Source organism: Peromyscus eremicus, chromosome 3, assembly GCF_949786415.1.
Source record: "Peromyscus eremicus chromosome 3, PerEre_H2_v1, whole genome shotgun sequence".
Lineage (NCBI taxonomy): Eukaryota > Metazoa > Chordata > Mammalia > Rodentia > Cricetidae > Peromyscus > Peromyscus eremicus.
Window position 1 is genome coordinate 82,972,937 of NC_081418.1, and position 16,924 is coordinate 82,989,860.

General features: G+C 42.2%; 1 gene segment (V, D, J or C); it reads left to right on the forward strand.

Moving 5' to 3' along the window:
* Positions 1 to 692: 692 nt before the first annotated feature.
* LOC131906424 (immunoglobulin kappa variable 3-11-like) lies at positions 693 to 4,549 on the forward strand. The segment is given in 2 exon segments: positions 693 to 783; positions 4,218 to 4,549. Coding segments are annotated over 2 exon segments (423 nt in total).
* Positions 4,550 to 16,924: the final 12,375 nt, after the last annotated feature.

Consider the following 16,924-nt stretch of genomic DNA (forward strand, 5'->3'; position numbering starts at 1 on the left):
GGAGAAATGGAGCAGCTCATAAGTGGTGGAGAGAGACAGAACAAGAAATTTGATGGTGATGACAGGTGTAGTAGAAGGTGAAAGTGGACAGGGTAGCATGTCATTGCCAAGTAGGGCTGGCACAGTGGTATACAACAGCCTGGAGTGTGTGAAGGCTCTGCCTGTGAGCACACTGCCCAGTACACTATCACCCTGGATCTGAGCAACAATAGAATGTCTGAGATGGAGAACTGCACATTTTCTGGATTGGGCCTCCTGGATGGTCTGTGCTGCCCCCAGAGACCATGTTGGTATCCATGATCTGTGTTTGGGGAGGTGGGCATGCCGGTGTTTGTGGTCCATGCTGTTACCCCAGGCCATGTTGATACTTGTGGTCCTTGTGGCTGTCCATGGCCCCACATGCTACCACTAGGAGGCCATGTTGATATCCACGGTCCATGTTACCACTAAAGGACATGTGGATGTCATTGGTCTTTGCTGTTGCCTGAAGCCATGTCAATGTTTGTGGGCCATGCTGCTGTCCAGGGCCATGATGGTGTTCATGGCCTGTGCTGTGACTGAGGGTCCTGCTCATGTAAATGGTCTGTACTGCCACTGGAGACCATGCTAAGGTCTTTGGTCCATGCCGATGCCAGAGGCCATGTGGATGGATGTCGTAGTCCATGATTTCACCAGTAACCATGTGGAAGTCCATGGTCCATTCTGCCACTGACTATAAAGGGCAAGGAAGCTTCATTTGCAGTGATATCAATGACTGCAGACACAGAGTTGAGAATGAGGGACGTAAAAGGCTTCTGTGACAACCTCTACCTCCCACCTCCACTCCACCCCCCACAAAAAGAAACAGTCTAGACAGAAAGCCATTGAAGAGAACTCTTAAAAAATGTGATAGGGCCGAGCGGTGGTGGCGCACACCTTTAATCCTAGCACTTGGAAGGCAGAGGCAGGCAGATCTCTGTGAGTTTGAGGCCAGCCTGGTCTACAGAGTGAGTTCCAGGACAGGCTACAAAGCTACAGAGAGAAACCCTGTCTCGAAAAAAAAAAAATTGTGATAGGGATGCTGAACTACCTCCCAGCTGATAGCTTCTGGTGGGGGTGGGTAAGGACTCAGTTTTCTTTAAGGGGGCTGCCCACTGGGAGTTTGACCGTGCTCCAGTGAGTATATGGGCAACACAAAATGGAGTTGGTATTTTTTCTTTTCTTTCTTCTTTTTTTTTCCCTTGGAGGAGGCCCTGACTCTCCTTCATGCTAGACTGATCATATACCCCAAAAAAGCTATTTCCTTCTCATATTGATGTTGGTTGTGACCATTATCGCAGCCACAGAAAAGCTAATACAGTATACTCAGACAACTTAATTCTTTCGTATCTAACACTTCAATTTGGCTGAAATGTATACACATATATTGCGTATGTGTGCAAACGGAAGCCAGAGATCAACATCAGAGTCTTATCAATCTCTCTCCACCTTTAGTCTCTCACTGGAAATAGAGATGAACGATTTGACTGGTCTAGCTGGTCCTGAGATCCTCTCTGCCTTCCCAGCTCGCCATGGCTGGTATCCTAGGTGGCTGATGGGGATCTGAACTCAGCTCTTCATCCTTGTACAGCAAGAACTTTTCCAATGAGCTACGTCCCGCAGGCCTGAGTCGTATTTTTAATTGTATAATGACTGTTGCACGTTTGTCTATGAGTCTATTTAATAAACTGCTCCCTGTATTCGTTTCTTTTCTGGTACTGTGATAAAACAACACAATCAAAAGCAACTTAAAGTAGAGTTTACTCTAGATTACAATTCCAGAGGGCTACATATTCGTAATGTCAGGGAAGGCACAGTGGTAGGAGACCTAAGCAGAAAGCTGAGAGATCACATCTCAACCTTCAACTGCACACAGGAAGCAAAGCATGAACTGGAGGTGAGGTGGGGCCATAAACATTCAAAAACCAATAACAGTGACATACTTCCTCCAGGAAGGCTGTACATCCAAAAAGTTCTATAACCTCCCCCAAACAGCACCACTATCTGAGGACTAAGTGTTCAAATACATGAGGGAAATTTCTTATAGCTACCTCAGTTCTAGCTCCCAGAGAAAGATGATGTATCTGAATATGCTCTGAATATGTATCTGAATATGCTCTGAATAGGACCCAGTAGAATGACTTTTCAATCTGTGGGGTTGTTGAGTTGACCCAGAATTACCTTTGGGACTAGAGGATAGGAAGATCCTGCTTTACTCACTGTAAAGTAAGTTCATCCATTAGTTTACATTTCCGGAATTCATCTGCAGTTCACACTCATCCCTATCAGCCTTTTTAATGTCTGATGACATTTATAGATTTGGCTTAAAGGCCATCTAGTGGGGACAACTTCCCTCTATAATCTTAGCAGAACATTTCCTTTTACTTTTTGTTTGTTTGTTTTTGTTTTTCAACACAAGGTTTCTCTGTGTAGCTTTGGAGCCTGTCCTGGATCTCGCTCTGTAGACCAGGCTGTCCTCCAACTCACAGAGATCTGCCTCTCAAGTGCTGGGATTAAAGGCGTGTACCACAACCACACGGCCTCCTTTTACTTTTTTACAAAACAGAATCATAATATGAAATGTATTCTTGTTTGGTTAATTTTGAGGGACCAAAGTGTTCCTGAAGCAATGTCCCATAGAGCATCCACAGAGCACCCGTTCATGTGCCTCTAGGGCATGAAGAGTCAACACAGTGGGACATAAAATCCCTTCAGATGTGTTTGAGTTATCCTAGGAAACCTTATGCTGACCTCAACTCACAAAAACTGTCCTGCTTTTCAGGAAACTGTCTACCTAATGTTCCAACAACTTATCTGAAAATTGTGATTTGATTTATGGCTTTCTTTGTTCAGTTACCATAAAATCTTCATCAAACTGCTGCCAGGTTGGACATGGTGTTTGAGGAAACTTGAATCTGTCTTTCAGGGATTGATGGTCACTCAGATTTGGCTCCAGAATAAGCAATCTCATATCTCCTTTGAGTTGAGAGTTGTGTTTTTGTGTCAACAAGTAGTGCATTCCTTATTCTGATTTGTGAAACTAAAACTAACTCTTGGCTGGGTCCTGCTCTGCAAGATGGGAGTTGAGCCCCGAGAGAGATGGTGACCTTGGAAGGGATTGAATCCAGAAAAGAGAGAGATGTCCATCTAATCATTCTCTTCCTTAGACATTCCATGATACCCGAGGATGCAGAGAGACAGAGTGATGAGTAAGTGCCCCTCAGCAAGTTAACATTACCACCATGGAAGAGTACTGTGACAGGCAACACATCAGTAACATTATTCTAGAGTTCCTCTCAAAATTGTGGGATTTGTTAATTTCGCCTAATAAAAAGGAATAATAACTGCTCGGGTGGAAATGAGTAACACAGGGGAATATGAGAGTTTTGTCTGATTCTATCTCATGATTTCATCTTATCTAATGAAATACTTTACAGATCAAGGCTAAACCCATCCTGGGGATAAATTGAGGAAGATTAGCCAGCTTCCTGGGTTGTTAGATTAGCTGTTTCTGAGTCACGGTTTAGCACCATCCCCCGGTAAAGAATGGAAGCAGCATTCCAGAACAGCTGGGTCTGTGCCCCACAGTCGCAGGAGCAGCTGAGCCTTGTCTGAGACCTCACACAGAGCAGCTTAGGGTCAACTGATGACCTCCCCTCTGTGGAGTTTTCAATTCATGAGAGAGATCTCCCTCAGTACCAGGCTGCTGTTTACCCTGGAAGTGACAGTGGCTATCACATGATAATCACAGCACCTGTAACACTACCTGAGGAAATCCTCGGAGGTAAGGGTAAAGAGGGCCAGTAGAAGAGAGGGCTTGGTAGCCAGATGTAACCACAGCCCTCCATTCCACTTGCTCAGCCTTCATTCTCATCTGGGTTTGCTTTATCATCTCTCAAGGCCCCTCCCTGTGATCAGGGCTTATAAATGGAGCCTTTTGTTAGACCAGTGCATTCTCAGAAGCTTGAGAGGCAGCAAGATGGTAGCAGCCCCACTCCTGCTCTTCCTCCTATGTGTCACAGGTGAGATAACATGCCAGGATGACTTTTCCCTAAAAGATGCCTTAATTAGGCTTGAAAGTGGTAAGGAGTGAAAGCCATTTGTAGCACAGATCTGGTAGCTCATGGCCTCCTGATAGTAGGAACCTCTGCTCTAGGGTCTCACAGCCTCTCTGTATCCCCCTGTGCTTCTGGTTACAGCTTCCAAGGGGCAGATTTTGGTCACCCAGCCAGCAGAGTCCCTTCACGTTTCTCCAGGAGAGAGAGCCTCAATCACCTGCAGGGCCAGCCAGAGCCTCCTCTACACAGACGGAAAGCACTACTTGTCCTGGTACCAGCAGAGACAAGGGCAGACCATCAAAGTCCTCATTTACCACACTTCAGTCAGGATTGATGGAGTCTCAACCAGGTTCATTGGCAGTGGATCTGGGACGGAATTCACCCTCACTATTGAAGACCTTCAGCCTGAGGACTTCGCAGTTTATTACTGTCTTCAAACACTAAAGATGCCTCCCACAGTGGTTGAGTCCTGAACAGTAACTCCCCATAGGCCTGGTTGCCCCACCTGCCCTGGACTCAGGGACTCCTCTGAGAGAAACAGCTGGGTGATCGGTTTGAGGACAGTGAAAAACAGCATAACAGACTAACACATGGAGTAGTCTCGTCTTCTTAGTCTCCTCCTGTGTCTTCAGTGTTACAGAGAAGAGATTTAAAGACATGAGGTCAAATAAACTAAAAGGCAGAAAAGGACTCAGGATAAATTAATTCATACTCATTCTCTCTCCCCTCTCCCTATCCCTCCCCCTCTCCTCCTCTCCTTCCCTCTCCCTCCCACCTTCCTCTCCCTCCCACTCTCCCTCCCACCTTCCTCTCGTTAGTCTCCTCTGGACACTGGAACATCTCCTTCTCCAGCTCACAATTACTTTCCAACTCCTCTCAACCCCTCACTTTGAGATAGGCCTTCACCTAAGGGTTTTGTCCTTCATGATGTTGCACCCTGATGAGACCCTTTAAAGCCACAACTAAGGAACAAGAAAACCATGTCCCGGCTGCTGTGTTCCCCAGAGCACTAGAAACTCTGCTTTTCACGTTAGTCTGTCTATACAGAAGAGGACTCTGATGTAGACAGTTAGGAGGAGGAAATTATACTTTACCACAGGAAAATCAAAAGTTTCTACTAGCATAACAAAAGTTCAACAAAGGAGTTGGCCGTAGAAAGTTCCCCAGGGTTCTCATCGCTAGGAACAACCAGAGCCCTGTACATTAGGGATGAATTCAGTGAGTCTGAGCCATGTCTGCTGCCTTTACACTGGACTCGAGTGTTATAGTTCTGAACACAATTACTCTGTGCTCTGTACTATTTAGGTTTTTTTTTTGGGGGGGGGAGGCCTGCTTTGTTTTGTTTTGTTTTTGCAAGTCATGGAGAGCAAGCCTGGAGAATGGAGTGGGTATCTTTCCTCCATGGTTCCTGCCTCTGCTCTTGCTGGAGTTCCTGCCCTGCCTTTCCTCAACGATGGACTGTGATCAGGACTTGTAAGCCACATAAATCTTGTCCTCCCCAAGCTGCTTTTGGTCATGATATGTATCACCGAGATGGAAAGCAAACTAGAACACTGTCCAAGCTAAGAACCTTATTTCGGGGCGGGGGGCGGGGGGGGGGGGGGCTCTTCTTATCTGATTTTCTCCTTGCTATCTCATGGACAAATTTTACTTTTTATTAGTTCATCTGAATTATTGTTGTTGTTGTTGTTGTTGTTGTTGTTGTTGTTTTGTTGTTGTTTTTAAGATGTATTTATTTCTTATTCTCCTTCTCTCATACATTACATCCCTACCAAACACCATTTCTCCTCCTTCCACTCCTCCCAGTCCTCCCTCACCTCCTCTTCCCCCCCCAGATCCACTCCTCCTCTGTTTCCCTTCAGAAAAGAGCAGATCTCCCAGGAATATAAACCGAACACAGCTTAACAAGATGCAATAAGACAAGGCACAAACCCTCATATCAAGGCTGGACGAGGCAACCCAGTAAGAAGAAAGGGGTCCCAAAAGCAGGCAAAAGAGTCAAAGACATTCCCTACTCCCACTGTTAGGAGTCCCAAAAGAACACTAAGTTACAAGACCATAACATATATGTGGAGGATCCAGCACAGACCTGTGCAGGCTCCGTGACTGCTTCTTCAGTCTCTGTGATCCTCTAGGAGCCCTGCTTAGTTAATTCTGTGAGCTGTGTTCTCATGGTGTCCTTGACCTCTCTAACTCCTTCAATCATTTCTCCCCCTCTTCTAAGGGGTTCCCTGAGCTGCATCAATTGTTTGACTGTGGATCTCTGCATCTGCTCCTATCACTTGCTGGACAATGCCTCTCTGATGATGATTGGACCAGGCTTCGATCTATGAGTGTAGCCAAATATCATTAGGAATCATTTCATTGATTTTTTTTTCTTTTTTTGCTAGTTGTGTTTGGTTCTAAGCTAGATCTCTAAGCTATCCAGCTTCTGCTTCCTGACCATCCAGGCAGTGTCAGGCATGGGCTCCTTCTCATGATGTAGGCCTCAAGTTGGACCAGTCTTTCCTTGGCCACTCCCACAAGTTCTGTGCCACCATTATCCCAACATATCTTGCAGGTAGGTTATGACTGGGTTGATGGCCCAGTGCCACCACTGGAAACCTTGTCTGGTTATAGAAGATGGCCTCTTCAAGCTTTGTACCCTCCATTACTAGGAGTCCTCACTAGGGTCACCTTCATAGATTCTAGGTTGTTTCCACTGTACTAGGTTTCTATATGATCTTCTCCCTATGCTCCCCAATTCTGGTCGTCTCTTCCAGTACTTCCCTCCATCCCTCCCTGCTCCAGCCTGATCCCTCTTGTCCCCACCCCCAGTCCACCTGAAATATCTATTCTATTTCCCCTTCCCAGGGAGATCTACACATCCTTAAGGTCTCTTAAGCTCTCCTTCTTACTTATCCTCTCTGGGTCTGTAAACTGTAGCATGATTATCTTTTACTTAACAGCTAATATCCACTTATAAGTGAGTACATATCATGTTTGTCTTTCTGGGTCTGGGTTACCTCACTCGGGATGATTACTTTTTCTAGTTACATTCATTGGCCTGAAACTTTAATGATGTCATTTTTTTATGTCATTTTTAACAGCTATGTAATACTCCATTGTGTAAATGTGTCATATTTTCTTTATATATTCTTCAGTTGAGGGAAATCTAAGTTGTTTCCATTATTATGAGTAAAGCCACTATGAACATAGTTAAGCAAGTGTCTTTGTGGTAGGAAGGAGCGTCCTTTGGGCTTATGCCCAAGAGTGGTATAGCTGAGTCCTGAGATGGATCGATTCTGCGTTTTCTAAGAAGTCACCACATTGATTTCCTTAGTGGTTGTACAAGTTCTCACTTCCAGCAGCAGAGGAGGAATGTTTCCCTTGCTCCACATTCACACCAGTAGGAGCTGTCCCTTTTGTTATTGATGTTAGTCATTCTGACAGGGATAAGATGGAATCTCAGAGTCATTTTGATTTGCATTTTCCTGATGGCTAAGGATGTTGAACATCTCCTTAAGTGTTTCTTGGCCATTTGAGATTCTTCTGTTGAAAGTTCTGTTTAGAACTGTGCCTCATTTTTAATTGGATTATTTGGTTTTTTATGACTAGTTTCTTGAGTTCTTTATATATTTTTCATATTTGTCTTGTATTGGATACAGAGTTGGTTCAAAAAAGAAAAAAACCTTCCCATTCTGTAGGCTGCTCTTTATTTGATTGATGGTGTCCTTTGTCTTACAGAAGCTTTTCATTTCAGTTTCATGAATTCCCACTTATTAATTGTTGATCTTAGTGCCTGCATGATTGGTGTTCTGTTCAGGAAGTTGCCTCCTATACCAATGCATTCAAGACACTTTTTCTTCTATCAGGTTCAGTGTATCAGTGTATTTGTGTTGAGGTCTTTAATTTACTGGGCTTGAGTTTTGTGCAGGGTAATGAATATGGATCTATTTGCATTCTTCTACATGCAGACATCCAGTTAGACCAGTACCATCTGTTGAAAATGCTTTCTTTTTCCCATTATGTACTTCTGCCTTTTTTTTATATCAAAAATCAGGTGTCCATAGGTGTGTGGATTTATGTCTGGGTCTTTGATTTGATTCCATTGATCAACATATCTGTTTTTAATGATAATACCATGTGATTTTTATTAATATGGCTCTGTAATAAAGCTTGAAATCAGGGATAGTGATACAATAAAAGAAGTCCTTTTACTGTACAGAATTGTTTTAGCTACCCTGATGTTTTTGTTTTTCCATATGAAGTTGAGTATTGTCATTTCAAGGTCTGTAAAGAATTGTGTGGGGATTTTGATGGTGATTGCATTGAATCTGTAGACTGCTTTTGGTAGAATGGCCATTTTTACTAATTAAACCTACTGATCCATGGATACGGGAGATCTTTCCATCTTCTGAAATCTTCTTCAATTTCTTTCTCCAAAGAAGTTTTTGTCAAGCAAGTCTTCCACTCGCTTGGTTGGAGTTATCCCTAGATATTTTATATTATTTCTGGCCTTTGTGAAGGGTGTTGTTTTCCTGATTTCTTTCTCAATCTTTTTGTCATTTGTATATAAGAGGGCTATAGATTTTTTGAATTAATCTTGTATCCAGCCACTTTACTGAAGGTGTTTATCAGCAGTAGGAGTTCCCTGATAGAATTTTTGGGGTCACTTATGTATGCTATCATGTCATCTGCAAATAATGATACTTTGAGTTATAGTTCATCTGAATTGTGTAAGTGAATACTTCTCTCCTCAGTCTCTTCATCTTTGCCATACCTCAAGACCTCATCATCTCTCACATACAACATTAAACTGTTATATTTGTTATCAAGATCCATCCATCTTCCACAGGTCAAGTCAGAGCCTCCTACATAGTTGGCACAGTCATATCTGATGGGAGTGGCAAAAGTCAAAAAATCAGAGTTGGTTAACAAAATTCCAGCAAAGCCAAGCCACATGATGGTCACTGTGCCACTTTTGGTTTTGATCTCTGACTATTGCATACTTGGGAGACTTTTAATATTTTTACAATTTAGGGATAGTGGGTTGATGGAAAATTCTTATGCTTCTCCCACGAGTACTGCTTCTAAGCTTCCCCCAGGAAAGTCCTGAACATACTACCTCTCCCACTTTTAGGGAAGTATCCTTATCTACTTGAAGGTCTTCCTTATGCCTTGGAGGTTGTGACACACATAAAGAAGCCAGAGGTCTCTTTATAAGGCTCTGAGATATTCTTAAAACATTTGTCCCTATACTTACTCAGGAACAAAATAATCAGAACAAAGTAAACTGTAAAAGTTCAACAACATTCAGTGGGCTAGAGGAGTTGGCCACAGATCAGATTACAAGCCTCTTCCCACTATACACTCAGGCAATTACATGGCATATACAGCAACAAAGTTAGATTAGCTAAAGTTACCTCTACCCTACACAGGGACTTATACTGATAGGCAAAGAATGATGTAGAAAGTTGATAAAAGAATGAGATACGAGGATCTCCCTTTCTTAGAAAACTTAGCTCATGCAGAGCCACTGTGATGTCATATGACCAAAGAACAAAAGAATGTCAAGATTAGACATATGAACAAATTCTATAAAGATATAAAATGTCAACATTGTATTATGCCAAAATTTGAATAATAATTGCAGCAGCTTTGGCTTGAGGATGTTTTTATGGACACTCTGACAATTGAGAGTTAATAATACACTGCTTGGGACATGGTAATCTTCCTGGGCTGGGAGTTTTTGCTTTGGTCTGGCATCCTTGAAACAACAAAAGCTACTAGCTTGCAAAAAATGGCTATCATATTCCTATAGAATCTTAAAAATTGGGATATGAGACAAATGGATAAAAATGGTTATAAAAGATAACTTTATCAATGATGATTAAACTTGAGGGAAAATGATTGTAAAGGATAACTGTCCTGTCATGGTTTATCACTGATGACTAAAAGATGTGCAAGAGGAAGTGAAACACATGTCCAAAAACAAAAATGATGTGATCTATGTTTTGGAACAACACGAACCTACCCTGCTTACTGAATTCTGTATAAATAAAGAAACTCTCTGGCTGCCAGTCAGTCAGGCTGCAAGATTCTCCTGACCATCACGCTTAGCTCACTTCTTCCCTCACCTACTCTCAGGACCTGGCAAACACCAGGGCTAGCCCAGGCACATAGTGATGGAAGCACCAGCAGGATGATTACCACACATATCATGTATGGATAAAAGCACAAGGTAAACAGCATGATCTCAGAGATTACTCATCCACGTGTTTTCCTTCTTCAATTCCCTTCGTCCTTACCAGGGACCAAGAGAATTAACAGCTCCAAGATATTACGAAGGAACCAATCTCATTTTGAAAAGTACAACGGAAGAGTCTTGAATATTGAAGGTAAGATTAGAACTGAATTTTTATCTGATACCCTTCAAAGGGGGAGTGAGCAGCCTTTAATTGAATGAGCAACTGAAATAAAACACTCTATCCTTTGTAGAAAGCCAACTGACATAAAGTTCGTGCTGCCTGCGCCAGTAAACAGGAGCTCACAATGAAAGTCAGAATCTGATGGAAATATAGAACCCATGACCCTGGAATCCTAAAACAGCATTAGAAACCAAGAACATTGAAATGTACATGAAGGTCAGTCTCTGGGAGGAAAATAGCCACACTCTTGGCTTCCCCATAGCTAACACAGATGAAAAAATAACTCCGGTGTATAAGTATTGGCCTTCATTGTTTTCTGTCATTTATAGCAGAGAGTGGGGCTTCTCCGTAAGTCTCTGGTATCTCCTCCACATAGCAAGCTATAAAAATGCTGGAGACAAGTAGTATGGCTAAACTGTATTCTAGTCATGGCAAACTGAAATTCATAAACTAATCAATCAAAAGAACTTTTCCAGAAGTAATAAAAACCCTTTTTACTATATATTTAATATACCTGTTGATGGAGTTTTCAGTGCAACCTGAGGTATATACACAAAGTAGGTATAAAAGTCAAGCATTTACCAAAAATCAATCATATACAAATTTATTTTACAACATTTCATTCATAATTTTGTCATTTATTAGAGATGACAGCAAGTTTGTATGGAAATCTTTACAAAAAGAATTAAATCTTGTCTGTATCTTTTATTCTATAGTATATAGAGCAATTTCAACATATTTCAGAGTATATAGATATCAGCCCTAGAAGTCCTGTTTCACATAAACATAGTGTAAAAGTAGCAGAACTATGTTTAGGACTGTTTCAGAAACTTTTGAAAATTCTGTCTTTGTGTCAGGACATTTAATAGCTTTTTATGTAATACAAATCCACAACTCCAACAGCAACCTTTTAAGGTCAAACATCCTTATTATGTTTTCCTATCAAGGGTTGAATATCATGGGTTAAAGGTTTAAGTGAGATGGAAGCAGGGAGACGGGAAGAAAGTAGGAGGCAGTTAACCAACACTAAGGATGTGGGAAGACGCCTCAGGGAAATACACTGGTCTATAAGCCAATTCTAAGTATTTTTAAAAGTTTGAAAAGAGGATTGCATTTTTAATTGGATTGTTTGTTATTTTGATGTCTAGTTTCTTGAGTTCTTTATATATTTTGCAGATCAGCCCTCTGTCAGATGTGGGGTTGGTGAAGATCTTTTCCCATGCTGTAGACTGTCATTTTGTCTTATTGACTGTATCCTTTGCCTTACAGAAGCTTCTCAGTTTCAGGAGGTCCCATTTATTAGTTGTTGCACTCAGTGTCTATGCTACTGGTGTTTTATTTAGGAAGTGATCTCCTGTGCCAGTGTGTTCAAGAGTACTTCCTACTTTCTCTTCTATCAGGTTCAGGGTGTCTAGTTTTATATTGAGGTCTTTAATCCACTTGGACTTGAGTTTTGTGCAGGGTGACAGATATAGATCTATTTGCAATCTTCTACATGTTGACCTCTGGTTATGCCAGCAACATTTGTTGAAGATTTCTTTGTTCCATTGTACAGTTTTGGCTTCTTTGTCAAAACTCGGATGTTCATAGGTATGTGGGTTAATGTCGGGGTCTTCAATTTGATTCCATTGTTCCACATGTCAGTTTTTATGCCAATAACAAACTGTTTTTATTACTATAGCTCTATAGTAGATCTTGAGGTCAGGGATGGTGATGTCTCCAGAGGTGGCTTTGGGGCTAAACAGAGAATTCTCAAAAGAAGAATTTCAAATGGCTGAAAGACATTTAAGGAATTGCTCAGCATCTTTAGTCATCAGGGAAATGCAAATCAAAACAACCTCTGAGATACCATCTTATACCTGTCAGAATGGCAAATTTCAAAAACACTGCAGACAGCTTATGTTGGAGAGGATGTGGAGCAAGAGGGAACACTCCTCCACTGTTGGTGGAGTGCAAATTTGTACAGCTACTTTGGAAATCATTGTGGCGGTTTCTTAGAAAATTGGGAATCAATCTTCCTCAAGACCCAGCTTTGCCACTCTTGGGCATATACCCAAGAAATGCTCAATCATACCACAGAGACGCATGCTCAACTATATTCACATCAGCATTATCCATAATAGCCAGAACCTGGAAACAACCTAGATGCACTTCAACTGAAGAATAGATTAAGAAAATGTGGTACATATACATAATGGAGTACTATTCAGCAGAGAAAAACAATGACATCAAATTTGCAGGCAAATGGATGGAACTAGAAAATATCATCATAAGTCAGGTAACCCAGACTAAGAAGAACAAACATGGTATGTACTCACTCATAAGTGGATACTAGATGTAAAGCAAAGGATAACCAGACAACCCACAACTCCAGAGAAGCTAGCTAACAAGAAAGACCCAAAGAGGGATGCATGAATCACCCTAGGAAGCGAAAATAGATGAGATCTCTATGAGTAAACTGGGGATGAGGGGTGGGCAATGGAGGGTAGGGAATAGGGGATGAGAACATAAGGGAATGGGATAGTTGAGCTGGAACAGGGATGGAGTGGAAAAACAACAATGTAGGCGGGACAAGGAGGAGAATAAAGCTGGGAAGTGGAAGGCTGAGTCAGAGAGACACTGCCAGCTGCCATGATGACAAACAGCATGTGAAGATGTTGGTAAGTCACAAGCCATGTGGCAAGGTATAGATTAATAGAAATGGATTAATTTAAGCTGTAAGAACAGTTAGCAAGAAGCCTGCAATGGCCATACAGTTTGTAACCAATATAAGTCTCTGTGTTTACTTGGTCAAGTCTGAGCGCGGCTGTGGGACTGGCAGGTGAAAGAGATTTGTCCTGACTGTGGGCCAGGCAGGAAAACTCTAGCTACAAATGGCGTCCAACGTGGTGGCAAGAGTTTCCACCTAAAAACTGAGAAAAAAGATTCTAAACGGAGCTAAAAACAGTTCCTAATTGTCTCTCTCAAATGAGCGGCAGCTGCCGGTTTGAGCTACTGGAGGGTTCCTAGCGTGCGTGCTCGATCTGCAGTTTGGCGGGAATGAGGCGTCTGCAAGTGTCATATTAAGCTGCATGGTGGATGGTGGATTTAGACTTTGCTAGTACAAAACAAAAAAAAAAAAAAAAAGAGGTTTATGGGCTACATGTTGCTTGGATAAAAGCATAAACCCATGATAGCTCCCAGAGCCAGCGGTAAAGTACCAGGCCATGTTGGGAAGCTGAGGTGGGTGGAGCCAGCAGCCACAGCTGCTGCAGTTTAAGGCAATAAATTCAAAATAAGACAGATTCAGATGTAATAGTTTACAATGTGTGTAAAAATGTACGTAGGCTTGAAAGAGAGAAAAAGGAATATATACAGTTATATAAAGAAATAAATAGTTTTTAAAAATAAAGTCTTTAAAGAGACAGTAAAGGTAGTATTAAAAAAAACCACGTAAAAATGGATATTACACAGAGAATCTGGACTGTGTTGTCTTTGGGAATTTTAACTGCAGAAAAACATTTGATTGTAAAAGCTGTTGAGTTATGCCAAAATGTATATCTTAAAGATACATTGACTTCAAAATTTGGATATAAGGATATGTTGCTTTGGAAAAGAGTCTCTGCTTTTGTTCCCACAGAAAGCCAGAGGCTATGGATTTGTTCAAGATTAAGATACATCAGGTTTGACCAGCCAAGACCACCTGAAAGGTCTCTGATGACACCATGGCCCAGATGATCCAACATCCGGAATGGTTTCAAGGCAATTGGCTCAGATGATACAGCCTCACAGACTACTCCATGATCCTAAAATTTTCTTTGTGTCCCCATAAGATACAGCGCCCCCCTCCAGCAGGAAGTAGTAAGAGAAGCTACGCCCAAATTCCCAAATTATATGTAATTTTACTTTGTTAAGGTTAAAACCTTCCTTTTTGGAAAAAAAAAAAAGGGGGGGGGAAGTGCTGTGGGATGTTCTGTATGGCAAATGTGTTACTAATTAGTCAATAAATAAAGCACTGATTGGCCATTGGCTAGGCAGGAAGTGTAGGCGTGACAAGGAGGAGAATAAAGCTGGGAAGTGGAAGGCTGAGTCAGAGAGACACTGCCAGCCGCCATGATGACAAACAGCATGTGAAGATGTTGGTAAGCCACAAGCCATGTGGCAAGGTATAGATTAATAGAAATGGATTAATTTAAACTGTAAGAACAGTTAGCAAGGAGCCTGCAATGGCCATACAGTTTGTAACCAATATAAGTCTCTGTGTTTACTTGGTCGGGTCTGAGCACGGCTGTGGGACTGGCAGGTGAAAGAGATTTGTCCTGACTGTGGGCCAGGCAGGAAAACTCTAGCTACACAACAAAAGAGATACAATGATAGAGGAGACATCATGGGGATAGACAGAGACCTGGTGCTAGGGAAGTTGCCAGGAATCCCCAAGGATGGCCCCAGCTTAGACTACTAGAAATAATGAACAGGGTGCATGAACTGAACTGGCTTACCCCAGTAATCAGATCAGTGAATACTCTGTCATCACAGAGTTTTTCTCCAGTGACTGATAGAAGCAGATGCAGAGATCCACAATCAAACATCAGGCAGAGCTCCAGGAGGCCAGTCAAAGAGAGAGAAGAGGGATTCTATGAGCAAGTGCATCAGGATCATGATGGGGAAACCTACAAAGACAACCAAACCAAACCAGTGGAAACTCATGAAAGTTAGATCAAAAGTTGTGGATCCTGCATGGGACAGGTCTAGGCCCTCTGCATGGCAAGACAGTTGTGTTGCTTAATCTGCTTGGGAGGCCCCCTGGCAGTAGGATCAGAATCCATCCCTGGTGTAAGAGCAGGCTTTTTGGAACCCACTACCTATGATGGGACACCTTGTGCAGCCTTAAGGAGGGGGAAGGACTTGCACTTGCCTCTACTGGATGTGCCTCCCTATGGGAGGACCTGCCTTCTTGTGGGCGTAAGTGGGCATGAGTTGGGAGGGGGAGGCTGTGGGGGGCAGGAGGAGGGAAGAGGGGATCTTTGATTGTTGTGTAAAATGAACGAAAATTTTTTCTTAATAGTGAGTAGGCTGGGGGGAAGGGGAGGGGCGGGAGGGGGAGAACAAAGGAATCCGTGGCTGATATGTAGAACTAAATTATATTGTAAAATAAAATAAATAAAATTTTTAAAAAAAAGAAAGCTTTAAAAAAATCAATGAAAAAAAAAAAGAAAGAGGATCTCTGTATGTGCAGAATAGCCTGCTCACAGAAGTCATGGGATACTAAAAGAAAATCTCAGTCCTAGGCCTAGGCTCCTGCCCTAGGAGTTATTGGTCAGAGGAAACCTCAAAGCACCCGAAACAACACAGGCTATTGCCATCACTCTTGGCTGCCCACCATAACTAATTGGTTACACACTAATACATTATGCACTTTGAATACAGGACACAGAGAAGTCAGTCTCAAACTGGATAAGAAACTTCCTCTTTATTGGATAGCTTTCATACAACTGGAAGACCCAATGCAGGCTGCTATGGGAGAAAAGGTGTCAGTGATCTCATCCAGTGCTAGACACAGTGACTTGCCAGGCAAAATGTGTCCACTGGTGCGGGAGTGGCATGACTGCTATTGGAGAAGTCAACTATTTTCTGATTGGAGTTTAAGCATGCTCCACAGGAGGGATTTCATTCTTGGTACTGTAAACCTGGACAGAAACCCATGGCTAGGGAAGTCACAGACACTAGGGGAAGATTTACTGTAGATGTTTTGCTAAATGGTCTTGTCAAACTGCCTTCTAAATATTTATATTTACACCCATAGATTGATACTGTTCTTAACCCTAGTCAGAGAAGCTTCTTTTACACTGAGCAGTGGGCCATCACCAAAGCTGCAAGCAACAGAGGGTTCAGGTCTGTTTGGATTGTCCTAAGTCCTCACTCCACGTGTCACACACAGTACACCTTGCCCAGATTCCCTCCCATTATTACTGAACAGGGCTGTGAACCCAGAAGTGACAGATCATGACTTTATTCAAATCTAACCAGTTTCTATTTGTATTTTATAGAAGGGAATTCAGCTTTGATTGTGTGGAAATAGAACCATTTAGGGAATAACTGTAGTAACAGAAATGGCAGAGTTTCAACACACTATCACTCATGCCATGGATGTCTGCAGCATCTCAGGCCATGAGCTCAGTGGGAAGATGTCCTTGGTACAGATCTCTAGAACTCCTAATAGCATGGGGTGCATCATATTCCATGAGTTTTCTATTGCTGCATAACAAATCCACATTAACTGAGTAGCTAATTCATCCTCAAGTCTGTGCCCCTCAAGACTAGGAATGACATGGCTGGCTTCTCTGATCAGACTCATTTAAAGTGTAAATTGAAAGGAAATTGGAAATTTTCTTTTTAAATGTGACCCCCTTTATCCCCAAAGATGGTCTCAAAGATGTTGCCTCACATCAAGACACGTGC